Source organism: Lissotriton helveticus, chromosome 6 (assembly GCF_964261635.1).
Source record: "Lissotriton helveticus chromosome 6, aLisHel1.1, whole genome shotgun sequence".
NCBI classification, from domain to species: Eukaryota; Metazoa; Chordata; class Amphibia; order Caudata; family Salamandridae; genus Lissotriton; species Lissotriton helveticus.
In genome coordinates this window covers 1791173885-1791197210 of record NC_136067.1, presented here as the reverse complement: position 1 = coordinate 1791197210, position 23326 = coordinate 1791173885, and the positions used below count along the sequence as shown (strand labels likewise).

Below are 23326 nucleotides of genomic sequence, written 5' to 3'. Positions count from 1 at the left end.
ATACTTAATGGTATCTGCCCTAAAGCGTAAAAACAAGCAACGTGCATAGCATCCCCATACACTAAAAAGATAATTAGTCAATGCGCTATCTGTGCTCAAGCTCTAATGGTTGGCTACTACAAAAGTGGGCTCACGCTTTTCAGCTTGGTTAAGTAGTAGCGATTGCACATTCCTTTTATTTATGTTACTACTAGAGCTAGGCTTAGACAAGCATGAGGCAGGCCAATCTCTTGGGAAATTTTCCTTACATAAGCTATCCAGGGAATGGATAGGGCTTTATCACATGCAAGGCAATTATTAATAATATCTCTTGTTAAGAATGTCTCCTCTAGTTCTCCAGATGACTAAGATGGCTAACCATAACAGATAAGAAACTACACTAATACGATCGGCCAATTAGTTCAATGCCAACTTCTTATGAAAAGGATGTGGCCTAACAGGTAGGGCGGTCGACCTCAAAGCTGTGGAACCGGGTTCGAGTCTCGGCAGGGACGCTCAACATCCTGTGATTCTGGGCAAATCACTTAATCTCCCCGGGGCAGATTTACAAGCCCCTTGCGTGACTTTTGTGCCGCCGCTGCGTCACTTTTGTGACACAGCTGTGGCGTAAATATTGCAGCCCATTTACAACGTGCGCATCTAGGGAGATGCGTCACGTTGTAAAGCCCTGTGTCACATTATACCTGCGTCAGATATGCAGGGTGGGGGGTTCCAATGCAAAAACCCATGAAGAACTGACTCAGTGAAATCTACAAGATTTCACTGCATTAAAATCCCTACCCCTGCTCAGATCTGGCGTAAGGAATGACGCAGTGCTTTTTGAATGGCTCACCCTTCTATTGTAGCTCATTGCTGGAGTTGCGTCAATTTCATGTGCAACTCCAGCAATGTGTCACTTTTGTGCCAACAGATGCGTCAGAATTTCTGACGTATCTGTTAATCCTTGCGCAATGGAGCACTGTATTGTAAATACAGCGCATCCGTAGTGGCACAAGGATATTCGGCACTGACACATCTACGCAGATGCGTCAGTTCTTTGTAAATCCTCCCTCTGTGCCTAACAAAAATGAATGTGTCCGTCTGTAACGCAACTGATGCTCATGTAAAGCGCTCTGATACCTACAGGTCTAGTTCTCGCTATATAAAACTACCAAACAAGAGCAGAAAGGGCTTTTCTACAAAATCTTTGTTCTTCCACCTGAATAGCTTCACAAAATCTTCTAAGCCCTATATCTCTGACCTATATGTCATAATGGGAATACAAGGAGTCGCATAAGTCTGAAGCAGCAGAAGAGCCCTTCCCCCAGTAGGTTGAGATAAACTAAAAAGGGAGCCTACTGCTCTGGATAGCTTCACCCTAGGCTGTGCAATGTCAGAAGTCTAGGAGCCAGATGCAGTGAACATAACCCCTAAGTACGAAAAAGTGCTAATGCTTTGTAAACAATTTGTACCAACAGCAAGAGTGGACAGACGGGTGCGCCTGAGACTGCAGGCCATAATATATGATTTAGAGAAGTTGGGGGCTTGTTATCAAGCAAGGAGTTAAAACTATCGCCGCTTTAGCGGCAGAAAACTGCAGCTAAAGCGGCGATAATGGGCTTGATAATATGCCCTTGAGAATTCCACTAGAAGCCCATGTTGACACCAGAACATGGGCTTCTATTGGAATTCTCAAGGGCATATTATCAAGTCCATTATCGCCGCTCTAGCGGCAGTTTTCTGCCGCTAAAGTGGTGATAATTTTAACTCCGTTTCTTGATAATATGCCCCGTGGTTTGCAAATCAAGAGCAGCTATAAATCTGACAAATGATTACACCAATAGATGCAGTGATTTTGGAGTACAGGCCATTAGCACTGCGTCATCCGCATATAGTAATGTGGGAAGTGAAGCACCTTTAACCTTTAGAACATCCGGCGTAAGGATAGATAAAAAAGGCGAAGCTCGTTAATGTATATTATAAACAGTAGAGATGCTAATACATAGCCTTGCCTCTAGAGACTTTTATTTCTTTGTAAACTGCTCCATTTGAACTAATCCTTACCCTGGCTTTCATGTTCTTCTGCAAATATGCTATAAAGTGAACAAGTGTTTAATCCATCCCTTTAGATGGTATAACTTGGCACAACTTGGAGAGATTTACACAATTAAATGACGAAGAAAAGTCAATAAATGCTCAATATAGCAATGTATGCTTGGCCACAGTGCACTTACCTAAAATTAAATTACATTACATTCAGACATTGCTCGATAGTGCCTATGCGGTTTTTGAGCCCAAAGATTGCCTTTTCTTGAACCCACTAGTTAATCCTATTATAAAGGACTCTGTCTAAGATTTTGACCGCAGTATTGATGAGGGAAATAGCTCTATAACAGCTAGGCTGTGACCGTTCACCTATTTTAAATATTGCCACAATAGTTGCGGCGGTCCATTGAACGTTACACTTTATTAGGTCAACTGGCCTGGAGCCTTGCCGCTAACACTATATAGGAGGAAGGTCTCAACTTCACCCAGGGTAACCTGAATTTGCTGGAAGTTACAAACATTCACCCTGGGCTGAGTGGTTTGTGTTGTAGCAGAGTGTGTGTGTGTTTGTGTGGGTGTGTGTGTGTGCGTGTGTGTGTGTGTGTGTGTCTGTGTGGATGTGTGTGTGTGTGTGTGCGTGTGTGTGTGTGTGTGTGTGGGTGTATATATATATATATATTCACTGAAAAAACCATAGGTTTTAGGCCTTATATAGTTAGGAATTAGCATTTAAAAAACCTTGAAAATTCACTGAAAAAACCATAGGTTTCAGGCCTTATATAGTTAGGAATTAACATATAAAAAAACATTGAAATTCCTCCTATATAGTTAGTTGGACTAACTATATTTGGCGCACCCGCAATGCACTGCTGATGATGTCACATTTTACATCATTCATGACATGGTCAGTGACATCACTGATGACATCTCAAATGACATCACTGATGACATCACTGATGACATCTCATTTGACATCACTGATGACATCACTGATGACATCATCCAGTGACTGTTTTTCTGTAAAGTTTAAATATGTTTTACATATGAATGAGTGGATGTATAAGTGTCTGGATGAAGGATTTAGTAGGTGCGTGACTGACTGTATGAGTGACTGATTAAATGTGTCTTACTGAATGCATAGGTTAGTGACTAAACTGTGTGAATGTGTGCATCAGTATGTCTGTTGTTGTGTAAGCTGCTGCATGTGTTGATCAGTAGCTATATGAGTGGCTATATGGGTTATTGATTGGTTGCCCAAGTATTTGTATGGGAGACTGAGTGTGTGTGTGGCTGGCTGGGAGGTGTGTGACTCTGTGCAGATCAATTTGTACTTGTATCAGTGATTGTATAAGAGAGTAAGTATGTGTTAGTATATGTTTGAATAAGTAAGGTGTTGTGTGTATAACTGTATAGATGAGGAAATGGAAGTGTGATTGATTCTTTCATGACTGACTAGGTGTGTGAGTAACTCCATTGATGAGTGGCAGTGTGCGAGTGTCTGCATAGGTGTATGAGTGCATATGATAGTGTTGCATTGATGAGGGACTGTATGTATGAGTGATTGTATGGGTGAATGAGTGGATGTGTGAGTAGAACTAGGAATCAGTGAGTGCCTATGTAGTAACTGGTATTGGTGTGTCAATAGTTTCAAGAATGGTAGTCTGTATTTAACACTGGGTGTATCAAAGGTTATATTAGAGTGTGAGGAGGTGCATCGTAATATCACATGAATGATGTAATCAGTGATGTAATCAGTGATGTCAAATGAGATGTCATCAGTGATGTCATCAGTGATGTCATTTGAGATGTCATCAGTGATGTCATCAGTGATGTCACTGACCATGTCATGAATGATGTAATATGTGACATCATCAGCAGTGGATTGCGGGTGCGCCAAATATAGTTAGTCCAACTAACTATATAGGAGGAATTTCAATGGTTTTTTATATGTTAATTCCTAACTATATAAGGCCTGAAACCTATGGTTTTTTCCAGTGAATTTTCAAGGTTTTTTAAATGCTAATTCCTAACTATATAAGGCCTAAAACCTATGGTTTTTTCAGTGAATTTCGAAGGTTTTTTAAATGCTAATTCCTTACTATATAAGGCCTAAAACCTATGGTTTTTTCAGTGAATTTCAAAGGTTTTTAAAATGCTAATTCTATTAGCGGATAACGTTTAAATATGTTAATATCCTTGTGGGACCACCTGAGCAGCCCTAGGGATCCGATTTTTGGACCGGAGCAAGATGCTCTCTGATTGTACCGTATTTCTTGCCTACTGCCCCCCTGATTGTGCCGTATTTCTTGCTTCTGCCCCCCTGATTGTGCCAGAGGAGCGGAGTGGGCCATCTTCTTTGAGAAATTTGCGAAGATTCATCAACCAGCGCCAAAGTTATTCCCAATAGAATGTTGCGGATTTCCTATGGAAACTAGCTCCTAACTATATATGCCTACTGGCTACCGCCAGTAGGTAATATATATATATATATATATATGTAAATGTAAATGTAAATGTATACTTGTAAAGCGCACTGTTACTCCATCTCGGAGTGTCCTGGCGCTGTATACCGCTGAGGAACCCGTCCTGGCTTTCCCTGTGAGATGGTCCCTCATGGGCACCCCCAAGGTGAAGCCAGGCATCCCCGGCGCTGATAGGGCCGTTGTGGAGATTAAGCAAGCTATTGCCCAGAGTTGCAGAGTGGGACCCATGGTTAGCTTAGGCACCTAGGCGAGAATTATCGAGCCCGCTGACATTGACCCAAGACCCTGCCGCGACGGGAATTGAACCCTGGTCCAGGGCCGACCTCTGCTTCAGGGTCTACCGCTTCTAACCAGTGAGCCACACTTCTCCTTCCATATATATATATATACAGTAAAACTGCATGTCTTTGAAAATTTAGAAACCATTTCAATGGGAAATTTTCTTTCTGGAAATAACTGTGCACTGCCAAATCATGCTATAAGTAATATATTTGCAACAGTGTGCTCTAAAACACACCACACTACATACTACACTGTTATCACTCGTCTGCTTAATATGTTGCTTGTTTGCTCCACTCTTTTGAGTGACGCTTGGATTTTTCACAATTCCTGTGATTTCAGTGACATAACATTGATGATGCCACCCCCACTCTGAAAACTGTTGTAGCACCTCTGCCCGATAATATAAAATGCTATTCCAGATACTTATGAGACATAAAACATCAATCCCCCACCTTCCACAGTACATTCTTAGAGAATGTACGTAATTTGCCATTTTCACTTGATTCTGGACAATATAAAATGTTTCTCCCAACATCGAAGGGCTTTGTACGCTACTGCTGTCATCGAGTACCACAGGAGATATTACTTGAGCTATTTCCACCTGTACCATGCTGTAACGCACTCTATCTCTGACTGAGTAGTGTTTTCCAGCATTATGCAAATCACTAGTATAAATACACAATGAACAGCCATTTGGGATTCCATTGACTATACAAATAAATATGCTGAAATGGCTGAACAAATCTTTATGAACCTGTTTTCTCATTTACAACGTTTTCTCATTTATCTGCCTTGCTAGTTGACTTCTGGTGTGTAACTCTCCGACTACTACACCAGTTGCACACTTACAAAGCCAAATATCCATAAAACGCCTCTATAATCAGTCTTGACATCGCGTGTGGTGTAAAAAAAAGTGTAGGTTTTACAGCTGGATTTGGTATTTCGGTGACTTTTGATGTCCACGTGCCGAAATAATATAATGCAAAAATTATGTTCTTTAACGTCACGGTTCAGCTACTGATAAGGCCACAGTACCTACAACTGCCTCAAACCGAAAACACAGGGCGCACATATTGCACTTTGGGCATGGTGACACTCTCCGGATCTGCCTGCGTGACTGACCTCAAATGCCACCACAACCTCCAACCTGCAAGACGCTTCCCGGCATGCTTTGCGATTTAAACTGAGTAAATGGGCAGTGGGCGGTGGCGCAGCGAGTGAGGCCGGGGATCCCTGGCACTGCCCACCACCGCCCAGTCCACGATGTTTTTTAGGCAACCTCCGAACATTTGACAAGCACTCCACAACCCCAACGTTGGAAAAATCCATCTCCGCCCCCAGCATGGGTTCTCAGCAGGAATCCGACCCTTGAGTGTCAAAAATACACACGCAACACGCAATACATAAATATGTGCTTGTGGCGGCTGTTTGTTTCTCGTCTTTGCCCGTACTCACAGTGTACCCCCCACTCCCAATCCCACCGTTCGCGCCCCTTTCCCCTCCCCCAGCCGTGCTCTGTTTAGCTTGGCATAAAACGTCTGAATAATTTGTTTCCATTGCAGTGAAGCCTTAATTACCTGGAATAAACTTTTTACACTAAGTGTGTTTGTTTAACAAACCGGCCCTTTCAGAGCCTGAGCGAGGGCTGATTGATGAGCGCTGCTCGGCGGTGGGACCCGCCGCCGTCCGCCTCCTGCCCCATTAAAGATGCAGTGTCTGAGGCTGAAAAGGGGCCTCTCTGTCCCGCTCAGACCCACAGCGACACCACACATGCTTGGGGGAGAGGAGCCGAGGAGTCAGCAGAGCCCCTGTGTGCACAAATATTTGTGTTTTCAATTTGCATTTTTATTTTTTAACATGAGCTAATACATTCGGCAGCATCACCCGGTCTCCCCCTCGGCACGGGAGACCGGGCGGGCACATCGAAGGCTTCCCCCAGGCAGGGGGAAGCGGAAACCACGTCCTCCCGGCCCTGCCCACAACCAGGCGGCGGCCATCTTGAGGCAGCTCGGTCCGCGGCGGTGATCTCGGGGGTAAAACGAGGGGTGGGCACCCTCGAGATTAAAATAAACACATTAAAATAAAAGAGACAAGCCCCTCAAGCCCCCCCCCCCACCCAAATTCTTTTGGGGGAAAAATCGCGGGGTTCGCGCATGGTGTGCGCTTACAGATATATAATTTGTTTCTCTTTTAATTTTCTCAGGAACCACTGGAGGGATTTACACTATTTAACCAAAAGTGTGATCTGCGTACCAGACTCTACCATTTTGACAAGTTTGGTGTAATTCCGTTCAGCGGTTCAAGCTGTAGCCGTGTCTAAAGGTCCTATGGAAATTAACATTGGGAAAACACGTTTTGGGACCCCCCCTTTTTTCTCAGCCGCCACTTGACTAATCCACCCAAAACTTTCAGGGAAGGAGAGGAGCGGAGCGGGCCATCTTCTTTGAGAAATTTGCGAAGATTCATCAACCAGCGCCAAAGTTATTCCCAATAGAATGTTGCGGATTTCCTATGGAAACTAGGTCCTAACTATGTATACCTACTGGCGACCGCCAGTAGGTAATATATATATATACAATCATTCATGAGCCTCCCATACTTCACTAATTATAGGGCACCTATTTGAGGACACAGTTTGATTTAGGTTTCTTATAGCATTTACCGTGGACCAAACTGACTTACTGTCCTTCTTGGATGCTGCTTGGACGAGTGAGTTCCATGGCTGTGTGATTACCTCCCTCCATCCATCGCTTTGTGGTGACCATTTTGGACTGCTTGTGTGATGCAGATACTACTGAGGGTATCCTAGGGTTGGCAGCAAGCGCCCTACGTAGAGATCAGTAACTGTAAAACAATCATGGTTGATCCATGTTGATGAATTATGTACGGATCTAGGGGGTTTCATAAGGGCTTTTTTATATTTGAACAAAGAGCGGTAATGGAGCTAACTAACCGATCGTGGGCAGCCTCTTCTGTCAAACAATTCATGACCAACACCTGGTTCTGTTTTATTATTGTTTCCATGAACTGGACTGGGTCTTACAGCTTGCTCTTTATTCTAAGACTATCTGTAGATAGCTGCAATTTACTAACCCTTTTATCCACCTTAAACTTTACCCTCGAGGTTATTGACAGAGCTATTTCGAAGAAATGGTTGCGTCATATTGAATTGTCTCAGTTAAACTGCTGATGATAAAAACAAAGGGCCATATTAAGAACGGCGATAACATTATCGGCGCTTTAGCGGCAGGAAACTGCCCCTAAAGCGGCAATAAGGGGCTTGATAATATGCCCTTGTGAATTCCCATAGAAGCCAAGTCTCTGGTGAGAACCTGGGCTTCTATGGGAATTCACGAGAGCATATTATCAAGCCCCTATCGCCGCTTTAGCAGCAGTTACCTGCCACTAAAGCGTGGATAATGTTATCACCATTCTTGATAATATGGCCCAAATTCTATTACAGATGTACTGCCTCTTCCCCTAAAGGTAGGGAGTCCAGAATTATTAATACCCGCCACTTCCATAGCATTATATAAATTAAGTGACTCGAGGTATGATGCTAACTCACTACCTCTCTGATCAATACCCTCTAGAATGCTCTTTCATAGGATAATCCAATAAAACCTCTTGCTAAACAAAGATGCACATGGCGCTCCTTATTAATGATTCTGGCTAGCAGTGAGAAATAATCAAATAAAACAGGAAACTTCGTATTGGGAATGCTAATAAAATCATTGTTCTGAAAATTAACCATACATGAACTCAAATCCCCTACAAAATGCACCCATCCTGAATGCAGATCTGACATTATCGACTACACACCTCCATTCTTGGCATTTCCAGTTTCATTATTTTTCTTGGACTCAGCTCCGAATGAGATTCTGGCCTTTGAATCACGCTGCTGGTCCAAGAAGTATTCTTTTCTAATATTCTATTTTTTGTAGCATCAACCTTTTCTAACGGTTTGTGTGCAGATGTTTAGAATTCTTTTTATTCAGTTAAACATTCTTGTGCACATGGGACTGAAGTGGACTGAGGTAAATCTAGAGGCAATATTCTGGGGTGGTGGAAGTACCTGCAAATGAAGGGTGAATTTCCAAAAGCTGAATGTTCAATATTGCCACAGGTGAATCCTATATAATCACAAAATCTTACTCCAATCCTACTTTTGTTGTAAGGCGTGTAATCGCAAATAATGTTCAACACACTGATTTAATTTCTAGGTTTACCTTTTTGCGAATGATACTTCGCAGACAACTGAACCTCCTTCTCCAATTGCTTACATGAAGCATGCCAAAACCTTGAGATAATCTGAGACCACCTGTCAATAATCAAAACTAGTGGAATGCTATTTAAGGTCATAATCGGGTCTCTATTTGTCTTACCTAGCTCTTTATAAATAGGTATCTTTGGGAATGCATTAAAAGAACACATCTTGGTTAAATGATGCACAAACAATTAGGGCCATATGTATCAAGGCCAAATTGGTTCGCGAATTTTGGCGTTTGCGAACTCATTCTCGCAAAATGGTATGTATGAAAGAATTTGGGTGCAAAATAAGGAATCGCAAAATTTGCCATTCCTTATTTTGCGATTGCATTTAAGGAATCGCAAATTTTGCAATTCCTTAAATGCAATGTATTAAGCAAAAAAAAATTCCAAAATGCCCTTAAGGAATCGCAAATTACTCCAACTTCTAGTTGGTGGTAAGTTGCGATTTCCTTGAAAAATGCACATTTCAGCATTTTTCAAAGTGCCATGTGACACACATACTTGCCCTTAGGGCATGTAGGTGCACCACATGTGCACCCATGCTTATTTCAGGGGTGCAACAGGGTGTCCTTTGGACACCCCTGCACCCTTGAAATTATTCTCAATTTGCGATTAGCAAATTGCGAATCGCAAATTGAGAAAAAAATTCCATTCCTTCCTATGGGCCTCCTGGCCCATAGAAATGAATGGGAAAGTACTCCTTAATTGCGAATTCGCAATTTGCGAATTCGCAATTAAGAAATATCAAGAAATCCCTAAAAAATTGCGTTTTTCTTGATACATACCATTATTGCGATTCTGAAATAGCGATTTCTTAAAAATCGCTATTACAGATTCACAAATTGGTTCCTTGATACATATGGCCCTAAATTACTATAAAGTTCTGACTCTTGGGAAATTCTGCTATTAAGTCCATTAACATTGTGTGCCAAGGTCTGGGTTGTATAGGTCCTTGTCTCAAAATACCTACAGGTTTTGTTCAGGAATTCTTAATTTGACCATAAGTGGAACATGTATGTTCATACGGCTTAATTCAGTAAATAAGGCTTATCACCAATATATCAGCTGCCAAAGCTATAGCTATTCTTGGATGTTCAGCAGTATTACAATCATTAATCCAAACCATAGCTTGTTGTCTAAGTCGAACAGATGACAAATACGCTGAAGTAATAACATCACTTTCACTTCTATTATTATATTGCTAAATCCAAACTACCTTATCTGCAGACTGCATTTCTATACGTACTATTGTCAAGAATGATTCTACATCAATCAATGCTATAGAATGATTATTCAAACTTTTAGATGCCAAAGTCAAGAGTGGTTCATTATTTAAATTATTTTCGATTTCAGATTGATTCTGTCTGTATAAAGCATCTTCTTTCCCATTGCAGCTATTCCATTCCATTACAGTGCCTGGACACCCTCACTGGTGATAAGCTCCGCTATACAAATCGGCATAACATAACATAACTTGGACCTGATCTACAGTTTATTACAGAATCGTAATCAGAAAACAAAAGTCTATCCGATCTGTTTATGGGTACAATGCTCCAATTTATTTTTTAAAAAATGCAAATTAATATCTCTTACTGTACTTTTGGCTCTCAACAGGCAATGCCTCTTCTCTTCAAAGGACCTTTCAGTCTCTAAAAGGTCTTCATAAGGAATACTATAGTTCAACTTTGCAGAAGAGTGTCTCCTAGAAAAATATGAGACTGGATGGATCTGTCTAGTGTCTAGGGTTTCTTTGCAACCACACCATGCCCACAGGGCCTGATGAGAGGCATTAGCTTCAACAATGAATGGAGTTTCATTATGACACCTAACAATCACATCACTTTAAAGGTTGTTTTTTTCACTGAATTTTTGGGACTTTTTTTAATGTAAGCTAAGATCCTATTGTCATACCTAGCTACAATGTCACTTTAAACTTTGTTTTTTTAGTGAATGTCTGAAGGTTTTGATCATTTTCACATGCTGCCTTCAAGATGACTTTCGATCTGCCACAGTTTTGTCATATATACAGAATATGAATGCTCTAGTTGTTCATTAGAACAATGTGGGTAGGTAGGTGGCAGGAGCTTGGACTTGAACCACGGAGTGAATGGATGAGGGAGCAGGGCAAGGGCAGGAGCTGCAAGTTGATCATGCAGGGCAGATGAGAGGGGCGGTGGAAGCATAAAACACCTTGGAAAGTAGGAGGGAAGAGGATAGGCTCACACACTCCCACCAACGGAGTTAAGGTGGGAATTGGGCTGGGGCAGCAAGCAGACCAGGCATGGCAGGTGGCGGGGGCAGTGGCAGCACAGCGGACAACATATGGCAAGCGGTAACAATGGTGACCATGCAGTGTGGCCAGGAGGGGCAGTGGTATCACAACAGACTTTGCAAGTCAGGTAGGAGGGGAGCAGCAGCACAACAGACATAGAGGACCGAAGGGAAGGGTTAGGTGCACTGACTTAGACAATCGAAGGCAGGGGGAGTGGTCAGGAGGAGGGACAGCAAACTGACCATGCTGGGCAGGTGGGAAGGGCAGTGAAAGCACATCAAACGGCGCAGGGTAGGCAGGAGGGGCAATGGCATGCATACAGACAACTGAAGGCGGGGCAGCAGGGCTAACCCCGTGGGGTAGGTGGGAGGGGCAGATAAGCACAGAGGACAAGTGGGCGAGGCAGCACAAAAGGCCATGCAGGGCAGGACGGAAGAGGGAAGGGGCAGCAAGCTGACCACATATGCTGACCGCATAGGCAGGGACAGCACAATGGACTGTGGAGGCCAGGAGGGAAGGGCCTACACACAAAAAGCAGAAGGAAGGGAGGAAGGGGCAGCAGCAGGGGCATCAAGCTGACCATAGAGGGCTGATGCCATGGGGCAGGAGCACTAAGAAGGTGAATGGGGACAGGTAGAAGAGGAATATGGGTATTAATCTGGCCATGTCGAGCAGGCCCGAATTGGCAGGATCAGCGCAATGGACCATGGAGGTTAGGCGGGAGGGGCAGGAGCATACACATAGAAATTCGAGGCAGGGGGTGTGGGCAGGAGAGGGGGCAGCAAGCTGACTATGGAGGGACGGACTCATTGGCAAAACAATGGCCCACAGAGGGGAGGCAGGAGGAGGCAGAAGCACACACAGACACAGAACGGAGAGCAATGTGGAGGGGGTAGGGGCCACAAACTGGCCATGGATGGCAGGCTGGAGGGGCCAGCCTATGCAGAGGGAGAACAAAGGGCAAGCTGACCTCAGTGGGCAGGTGGTGGGGCAGAGGCAAGCAGATGGTAAATGGAGGGCAAGCAGGATGGGAGCAGGGGTAGTTAGCTGACCATGAAGCAGCAGGCTGTAGGGGATGGGCCACCAGCCAGGGGGGATGTCTGTGCCAACCGACGGTTGCGAAGGGCTCAAGGCTATGCACAGTGGAGGTGTTAGCTGAATATGTTAAAGAAAATACTAGAAATTCACTGAAAAAAACAAAGGTTAAATAGACTTCATATTCAGGTCTGGTAATATGAGCTACTCTAACATTAAACCCCCCCAGAAATTCACAGAAAAAAACACAGGGCAAAGCGACTTTATAGTTAGGTATCATAATAAGATCTTAGCTTACATTTAAAAAAACCTAGAAATTCACTGAGAAAAAAGTTTAAGTAATCTTATAGTTAGGTGTAGACATGAGTTAAGAACAAACGTTTAAAAACAGAAAATAACACTGAAATTAGCCAGTTATAATTCACTGAGCTTACTATAATTTGCATCCCCGCCATGCACTACCTACAACTTCACATATTACACTACTCATGACATTTTACTTGACATCATTGATGACATCATTGATGACAACCCAAAATGACCTCATTGATGATGTCATTGAGGACATCATCCAATGAATGAACAAGTTTGCTATACACTTTACATATTGGAAGGTATCAGCGAGCTACACCTATGCCCAATTTTTTCCCACCTCTATAGCGCTAATGTGTGTAATCTTTTGCAACGATAGTGCATAAAGCATAGCTGTGAAAGCACTCACATTTAGTACAGATTATGCTCTATTTTTATTTTCTATTTTGATGCGTAAGAAGCATAATGTTTTGTGAGCATCTCTTTTATATATCAGTCAGGCATCATCAGCTCCAGATCTGTTCCCATAGCTATAAGGAATGAAATATCTTGTCATCAGTACTCTTACTTGTGTCCTATGAGTGAATCACGCCTGAATTTTTAGGTCTCGCCTACACCGCGCGCATGCACTGCTTAGTAGACCTTTAGCAATTGATTCCCTTTTTCTGGCAAAAACGTGCACGTATTGCATTGCTTTGAATGGCAACGCGTGCACGTTTGGCGATTCCCTTACGGGAGCGAGCTTTGAAACCATCTGTTTGTAAACAACAGATGGTTCCTGCTCGCTCCCTCAAGGGAAACCGGCGCAGGTCCCCTCCTCTCTCCCCTCCCCCTGCTGACTCCTTTCACCGCAAGGCGCACCCGCTTGTTATTATTCACTTGGCTGTCACCATGCGCTCAGCTACACCACGTCACAATTGTGATGCAGTAACCCAGGAAAATGAAGCACTTACGTTGTACCTTTCTCGTAGCAAGTCTGGGTGCAAGTGTAATTGACATCTTGTTCCGCTGTATTTTTATTAACTTGCTGCCCATGCACAAATACTGCGCCTAATCACACTGTGCCCTATTAACGCCCATTTACCAAGTCCTGGGCGGTAATGTATTGGTGATATTTGCCACAACGTTGTTGCGAAGACGGTGTTAGGACATTAGGATGTTTTCTTCATTATTATCCCTTGACAGGGGTGCAGTATGTCATGCAGGGGGTTGCCGAGATGAACGTCATGTGTGCTACGTACCCACAAAGTGCTGAAGAGGTTGTGCAATATATTATACACAGTTGTGGGCAGGGTGTGTGTAGTCTTCGACTAAAATGCACAGTGCTGATGTGGTGTACTGAGGCATGCAGAGCTGATACAGGTGTAGTGTGTAATCTACTTTACAATAACATCCCGTGCATGTTAACAAAGGTAGTACCTCAAATAGGTAGGATAAACAAGCATTGGCATAGCCAATAGGTCTCGCCTTTGGGACCTTATAAGAGTTTAGCCATGCAACACTTGATGTTGCACAAATGATATTGTGCTGGATAACAAAACACATATAAGGTCCCAAAGGTGAGACCTATTGGCTATGCCAATACTTGATTAACTTGACTTACTAAAAACTTTTTGTGAACTGTCATATCATACATCCAAATTAGGGATTCCTCATTCATTAATATTCAGTTATAAAAATGCTTGCACATGGAAAAGCTTTTCTAAATTAGGGCCCTAAATAGGCATGTCTCAATCCTGGAACTTCGTGAGAAACTCACACCTAAATCTGAAGTAAGACACACTTACTCATAGAAGCTGTTTTTTTTTAATTCGCCCACAAGACATATTACTCTACACCTATATGAACGTGAGCCTGTTATCTTCCCAGCCAGTAGAACATTGCCTAGTCTCAGTTGGTAGATGCCGCCCCTCTCAGACAGAACATGATGCTTTATAGCAGAAAAAACTTGCACAGAATCAGCTTAATCTACTTGATAGCACACTGTCAATGCAGAACTATTGATTAAGCTGATTGAAACAGGAGCTGTATGCTAGGGAGTAATAATAATTGTCACCTCCCTTTTATATGTACTGCTTTATACTACAGTTTTGCCAGTTAATAAGTGCAGTAAATTATTATTATTTCCTAATTTAAAAATATAAAAATGTTCAAACTTGGAAGGATGAAAGGCTGAATTTTCATTGTGGAATTTGAACTCAGTGGCAGTGGTAGAAGGATGTTAGCCAGTCCACTAGATCTACTAAACACTGAACAATACTTCATGTAGCTCATTTTTTAACTTGAATCGATGCTGGATTTATGTACAGTGTTACTGCTCCCTTACGTTCAATAAATCCATTCAGGAATTGGGACTGGAAAAAGAGTAACTTAAAAAAGTGACTGTACTCTGTGGCTTATGGAGTGCATAGACCATGCATTCCCAGAGTGAAGTATAGTGTTAGTATTTTATTATGTAGGCATTCTTCCTGATCCAGGCACAGCTTTTCCTATAAAATTAGCAACTTGGGAAAAAAGAAAAAAATGGAAGCTATGCCGTGTTGGGCTAGACTACAATGAAGGACACGATTGTCTAAACACATACATTTCCTCGTTTATAGTTGCCAACAAATGTGATAAATGTATTGACAATCGACGGATTTAGAGGATTGTGGTACTATTAAATTTTAAAAAAATGCAATTCCATATTATAGCATGAAGAAACAAGCATTTTCACCACCAATGTTTTCCTGGTATTTATGGCATTTATGCACATTGTGCCTTATTTATGCATACAAGAATCTAACTACATGGTATAGCCATATATTCTGTGTGTATAACATGATTACTACATGAGCACTATTATGCCTCTAAGGTATGGTACATGAATATCATATGACACAACTATTGTGTTCCTAATATAGTTTACAAACATATTGCACAACTGGAATTCTAATTAGAATATCTACATTCACTCGGATGAAATGTTTATAAATGAAATTTAGGGCATAATATTTCTGTCAGGTCATTTTTTTACTAAAAATATTTTGACACACTACTACATCTAAATGAGCACCACCATAGTATAATTACAAAGCATATGTGACTCTTTAAGGCCACTGAAGTATATAGCGGTAATCTTTGAAAATGAGGCAAATGGGTTCATTTCCAGTAGAGCTGCCATTCTTGTTGTGGTAGCATAATGTTATAAAAAGATTTTTTTAAATCCCTATATAAGTGGGAACATTATGGGGCAGATTTATGAAGGAGAAACCCAGACTTACGAGAATCTGATGTCTAGAAAAGCCCTTAACTTACTTATCCTTTTACACTTTGCATTTTACAAAGAGTTTAGGCCTATTTCAAATGTCTTGTAAATGATCTTATGAAAATGCATGTATTAAAACTAATTGACTTGACTGTATGTTTGGGACTTTTGATCACTTGTGATATGTAACTGTATTTTGTTTATGTATCTGTCCTTTCTTTTATGGTTAATACATTTGAATTGAATAGAACATTGAAAAAGACTTACTAATCCACAGAACAAATCCAATACAAATATTAAAATAATATGGCATCAAGGATGCGCAACAGAGATTTGACAGTCCGTGCCACCACCTAGGACCACGCTCAAGCCCAAACCACTTGCCACATCAAAGTTTCCAAGAAGGCTTGCTAATCATCCCAAGCCTCTGTATGCACCAACATACACAATACCAATTATGCATGAACATCTAGCCAAAAACATCAATGTTCACATATGAATATTCCCACAAAACATAAAACTGTAACTCAGAGCCTAAGAAATACATGCCAATGACTGACACACGCCCAAACAATGCAAGTGTGACTATCTTAGACATGTGTAGATTAAACGAGCGTGAATGTGCGAATATGCACCTCATGCATGTGCATGAAATACTTCACAAAACATTATCGAAAAGGCTGGCTTTGCCAGGTGTAAATGAGGTATAACAATGAGCTTGGTCTGTCCTGGTGAATTACTTCAAATGTGCATAGCCACTATTCCCGAGAGGTGCAGGGTGGAAGTATGGTTATATGATGGGAGGCGATAGTTGATGTTGTTTGCACACTGAGACACCTCTGAAGCTCTTACCTTTAAGGAAATTCACAAAAGCTCTGCAACACATATCTGATCATCTTATCCAGTCCTACATCAAAGACGGTTGACCATATGTGAAAGAATTGCAATCAACCCTGTTTTCACAGGGTGACTGGGGGGAAAGAAGAGGTGATGTGGAAAAGTAATTTGAGGTAAGACCAAAAAAGTTGACTCGTTTTTATCTTTTGCAATTTCAAGATTTTTATTTGCAACACTGGTGCATCATACGCATGGGGTCTGCTATGTTAATTTTTGAATTGTGTACTTGTTTTCCCTACATTTCAAATGTAAGACATTCTTAAGTTACATCTCATTGCTGTGCCTGGTTTAATGAATTACAGGATGATGAATTACTAAAGAATACCTGTAAATGTAACATGTTTATCATAAATTACACAATTTTGTAAATCGGCTCTTAAGTCTGTCGATTAAAAGTTTTCCTATGTATTACAGGTGAATGTGGCTGCTCAGATACCATGGTATGAGAAGCTGGCAGAGCTGAAGATGCCCTGGGAGTGGAACACAGGCCCTGGTTCTCATATGTTGGCTATTGAAAATCTGAATGTTAAAGTCAGTAGTGGTCAGATGCTGGCTGTCATAGGAAGTTCAGGTGAGAGCTCACAAAACATCCTCTTGTAGCTAAGCAAGTGCTAGGAGACACAAAATGGGATCTGCCAAGGAAGCACTAGGGTAATTCATATATTTTGTATTTGGTTTAATGTAAAATTGACTATATAAGACGATTTTAATTGGAATAGTAACTTTTAATACCAAGGTCATTAAGCATTGATGAAGAAATGCACAGCTATTTTTTAATATGACACCTTAATGGGGTGAGTGTAATCTGGAAGCACTCGCAATAAGAAAATTATGTAGGTTACCTCAAAAGACACAAACATTCACACAGCTAAATGTACAACAGTGATGTCTGCAAAGGGGAAGTTTTGGTAATGGTGAAGTCTGTGAAGGTTTTGTTTTTTACATGGACGTTCTGGCTGCTGAAACTCTGGGGGGAGGTGGGGATGTGGGAAACAGCATGGGAACACAGATTATAGCACGTTATTCACCAAAGACATAAAATCCCTTTAATTTTCACGTGCCTGGAATTACCAAGCAGGACCCTGAGAAAAGTTATTTCTGGGCAGGAAAATAATGGCCCACTTCTAAGTGTCTTCCTAATTGAAGGGATATAGACATTGGCACACATGATTTACCATTCTTTAGTGATGTTAAATGTATGTTTTACTTGTTTTTTTCTGAAAGGCAAATTACAGACATTTAAAGGTCCCCTAAATCATGCTAGTGTGGGAAAATTCAGACATCTCCTATTAAAGTAATATACAGCAGGAAAGAAGGGACAAGGCACTAATGTCCCACACTTGTTGACAAAATATTAGAAAAAGTTCAAATGATATTGGAGGTGCAACAAACCCGGAGTACAACCCTTCTATACTTCTAAATGGAAAATAATCTCTAAAACAGACCATACAGTTGGTGGTTTAGCAAAAAGTGATAAAGAGTACATTTGCTTTATGCTTAAATTCTTATATGAGATATATAACGCAACAATCATGACACTTTGTTATGGAATTGCAAGAGATGTATATTGAGAAGATTGCTTCTTTCAATAAGTCTTTATTTGTTTTAATCTTCTAAAAACCACATCAGCAAACAGTAGCCATCATGCTAGTGTGGGAAAGTTCTGACATCTCCAACTGAGGTACTGGGTTTTTAGGAACCGGTGCCGAACCGGTAACCCAGCGGTGCCAGGGGATCAACACACCAAAGACCTCGGGTTCTCCTGAGTCAGACCCACAGAAACTTCAGAGTCTTCCAGGTGAAGTCAAAGATTAGTTTATTGGCTGCAACCAAGGTGACAGGGTCCTAGAAGTACGATACAAGTATATTCAGGAGACTGCACACTTTCATGAAGTCAGGCTTCTCTTCTTATACCTAATATTCACCCTTTGGCGAAACATTCCTTGGGTGCGCGGTATTTCATTTATGGTTACTGATTACAAAAAGAAAAGCAGAGTCATGATGACATGTACATATTTCACGTCGTGCTGCCCATAACAAATCATCCGGCAAGGCCCAACATTTCATCAGATATCGCTGGACCCCTAATAAAAATGGTCACCTCCCCACCATAAAATAAGTGAGGAGAAAGGAGTGAAGAAAGATGTGAGCGAGATATGGCAGGTGTGCGTGCTGAAATGGTTTTATGGCCGGTTGGGCCTAGATACTATCTTGCTTGGCCACTGGGAGGGAACTGACCTAACGAGCTCGGCCTGGGGCAATGGTTCTAACTTGTACTGGGGTCAGGAAGAAGTCGATTAAGGAGTACGTGTCCTTGTGGAATCAAATTCGACTGGATTAAGGCCTATGTAGAGGGCAACATGCAACTGAGGGTTCAGAAGGTAAATGACGATTTCGAGGCGCAATTGTCACTCGAATATACTGAAAATATACGTGCTTGATGTACTCGTCATTTCCGGTCTTTTGATACCAAATTCGTCCTATTTCGACGAAGTTTTTATTCTCGAGTCCGGTACTATTAAGGATCCATATTTTTCAGAACCACAGACCCTCCTTTTGCCCTTACATAGGCAATTAATCTATTCTCATGTTAATCTGAGTCCAGATCTATATTCCTAAAGTCATTGAGGTGTTGCTGCAACATCATTCTAGTGCTGAGTTCGTGTCTTGACACAGGCTTCCTTACACATGATGTAGCACAGAGGCCACATATTGCAGGAGCACACTGCATGCATAGACAGAACAGGAAAAGAATGGCTAAGACCATCCCAATGACCATCAGAATTTTCCATCCCCAGGCAGATATCAGCCCCCAGAACCATCCCATTAATGACCAATCTCCTTTATCCACATGAATAGATTCGGAAATCTTATGTAGTTTGGAGATGGCCCTGTATACTGTTGGAGCATTATCTGGAATAAAGATGCAACAACTGGACTGGATCAATTTGCATACTCCACCCCGGTCCGCAAGTATTACATCCAAAGCGACCCGGTTCTGAAGGGTCATCAGTCGATCCGACTGGAGCTCAGCAGTCAGGTTACTAAGGGCACCGGCAGTCTCAATCACGGTGGATTCAACTACCCTCGTCAATTGCCTTATGTTTCTGCTGTTAACCATGGCTCCCCAGAACGGCAGAATACCCATTGCGAAGTCACCAAATTCTTGACCCGCAGTGTCTTCTTTACTCAGAACACCTCTAACTACCCTTGTCCGATGGTAGTCCGCCGCTGCTGTGTAGGTGGGGGTAACAGGAATGAAACAAAACATGAGCCCGAGAAGTCAGGGGGCAACCACGTATGGGCTCTATCGTGGCAGATGAAATAAGTACCCTTTGCGGCTAAAAAGGCAGGGGAAGTCTGAGATCCAAAAACGTACGTTTCTGTGCAGACACTCTTCCCTAGCTGAGCTCTGGGATTCCTACCAATACCTTGCAGACACAGGTGACCTTGATGGGGTACGATCCAGATAGGGGACGATCTCTTGGCTTGCTGTTTCTCACTCAATGTAGCGCCATATCCGGTCACATTCCAACCTACATATGCAAGTATCTCATCGTCCGGGGTATCTTCGTAAGAAGTCACTTCCTTGATCATGTCAACTATACCCTTCACTAGGGCGCTAGTCTTGAGGTTGTCTTTTACAGAACGTAGGGGTTGGATTTCTCGTGCATATATGAACATTGTCCTATATGCCCATACTGACCCATTGTGACTAAATGGCAGGACCAAATAGGGGATACCTCTATCCGTGGTGTGGGGCATGAGACCACACACCCAACAGTTGGTTGTGTTCATTACAAGTTGGTGTTGGTGTAATAGCTGAACGAAGGAGTTATTAATGAACTCTAATCTCCTATTTGATTCGTGGTCAGGCAAAGAGTGGAAAGAATGAGAGGAAACAGTAGGGGGAGGTATGGGCGATGTAGTAGGCGTGAATGTCATATGAGAAGAGAATAAAACATAGCTTATCAAAAACACCATTACGCTAAATATCATAAAAATACACATCATTATAAAAAATTTCTTTCTCATTGTTTTCAAAAGCCTCTGCTTAAAGTTCATTTGTCTGGCAGTTCTCTCCACATCAGGAAACTCCATCCTCTCTAAGGTGCTGCCCGCGGCGGTAGGTTGTTTCTGCTAAAGGATGCTTCCGTCAGTCTAGGGTGGCTCCCTTCGACCAACTGGAACCAGCAACCTATTGTTGTCAGCTGCACCCAAAAGTCTTTAATGAACCGCGACCCTAGCAGCGGAACCCGGATGGCGGTTCGAAAAAACAAAAATAAGCAAGTTACCTAGATGGGAGAATCTGCATTTTCAAAATAGCACTTTGGAAGGAAAAACTTATTATTTTATTAGTCCACAGGTTTTTCTCTCGGATCAAAGAATAAATCACTTTTACTTTAGTCTGTTTTTCTCGGTCGTAGATTATAGCGTCTTTTCCCGGGTGCTGTCTGGTCCGGAAATAGTAGCTCAGGTTCCACAGAGTTCAATTGTTCTGATGGCGGCGTAGTTTCTTGAAAAATGTCCTTACTGTCACAATCGCGTTTAGCTTCTTTTACGCGTTCATCAGTTGTGCGCTTTGAGTCAGTGCCTCCTGTTCGGACCCATTTGTCATGTGGCAGAGGGAAAGGTATTCTCTTACAGTGGATCCCGTGGACCCAATTGGCCTTCCCCTCCACTTTAACAGTCGACCTTGTAGACAGGAGGACGAGGTGAGGTCCGGTCCATCTGGGCTGGTCGTTTCTTGTCCTCTGGAAATTCTTGACCAGAACCCAGGAGCCAGGGTCAATGGAGTGACCCGGTGTCTCGGAAACCGGAGGCAAGGTGTTGTGGACCTGTTGATATAAAACACGCAATTTAGCCGTCAATTCATACAGATAGTCGAGCAAAATGGGGTGTTGCAGCTCGCTAAACTTCGTGGGCCTAGGTACTCCCCATATGTTGGCTGGCCGACCAAAGACTATTTCATAGGGGCTGAGTTTCATTCGCGAATGCACAGTCATTCTGGTGGACAGGAGTGCTAACGGTAGAGCGTCGGGCCATTTAAGACCCGTGCTCGCTTGGATTTTGGCCAATTTAAGTTTAAGCGTGCCATTGTAACATTCCACTAATCCAGCTGATTGGGGGTGATTTGCAGCGTGGAACTTCTGACTAATGCCTAGCCCTTCACACACTCGTTTCATCACACAACCCACAAATTCACTTCCGTTGTCCGACCAGACCATTCTAGGCATTCCGAACCTGGGGAAGAACTCTTTCACAAGGGCTTTCGCTGTGGACAAGGCAGTATTGTCCCTTAGGGGATAGGCTTCTACCCACCTTGAGAAGGCGCAAACAACCACGAGCACATATTTTAAGTTGTTGCACCTCTCCATGTGTATGAAATCTAGCTGCAAAACCTCGAACGGATACGTAGGAGGTGCAAAATGACCAGCTGGAGTTGGGGTTCCCCTACCAGGATTGTGTTTCAGACATACCATGCAATTCTTGACAACATTCTCTGCACACTTGGGAATCCCTGAATTCTTCCACACTGGGGCCAACGACTCGCAAATCCCTTTCGCGCTGATATGGGCCATCCCATGAGCCATTGTAACCACTGCAGGCACGTATGCATCGGGTAACATCCATCTTTGTTGCTCTGTCGATTCAATCCAACAACCATTTACATCCATTCTCCCTGTACTTTCTTTCCACATGCTTAACTCTTTCTCCGTGGCCTCAGCTTGGATGGACTTCACACTTTCTATCGTGTCTTCACATATTCCAACATCACCAGTCCATCTTTCTGGGCTCGCAACATACATTCGGCTCATCACATTCTTTGCCGTTTCTTTAGCAGTTTCATCAGCAAATGCATTTCCACGACCAACATCATCGATCACTTTCTTGTGTGCACTACATTTTACAACCGCTACTTTCAGGGGCAACGTCAGTGATTCAAGAAGCTCATTCACCAACTGACCATGCTGAATCTTAGCTCCATGCGAAGTCAGGAACCCACGTTCTCTCCACAGTCGTCCAAAACTGTGAGCCACTCCAAAAGCATACTGACTGTCGGTATAGACAGTCACTTTCATTCCTTTTGATAACACACATGCTCTCGTCAACGCCACGAGTTCGGCGGCTTGAGCCGAACCATGTGGTATTCGCGCAGTTTCAACGATTGTGTGCAGAGTTGTGACAGCATATGCTGTAGTCACATTACCATTTGGGAGTTTAAAGCATGACCCATCCACCCATAATGTACCATCACATTCGGCGAGAGGAGTATCGAATAGATCAACTCTCCCTTTGGTCTCCTCCTCCGTTCTGAGGAAACAATTGTGCTGTTCTGAAGCATCCGATTCCTCAGCAATTGGTAACAATGTGGCTATGTTCAGGGTACTGCATCTTTTGATGTGCACATGGCTTGCTAGTAGCGTCAATTCATAACTGGACAGTCGAGCACTAGTTATGTGCTGTGTCTTGGTCCTATTTAACAATGTATCTACTGCA

At 42.6% G+C, this 23326-nt stretch overlaps 1 protein-coding gene across 1 annotated transcript in view; it reads left to right on the top strand.

The window, feature by feature from the left end:
• Positions 1-23326, top strand: part of ABCG8 (ATP binding cassette subfamily G member 8) — a 251544-nt gene that overhangs the window by 123993 nt on the left and 104225 nt on the right. Inside the window, exon 3 of the mRNA XM_078649684.1 lies at positions 17240-17396. Coding sequence (XP_078505810.1) covers positions 17240-17396 — 157 coding nt within the window. The remainder of the gene's footprint in view (positions 1-17239; positions 17397-23326) is intronic.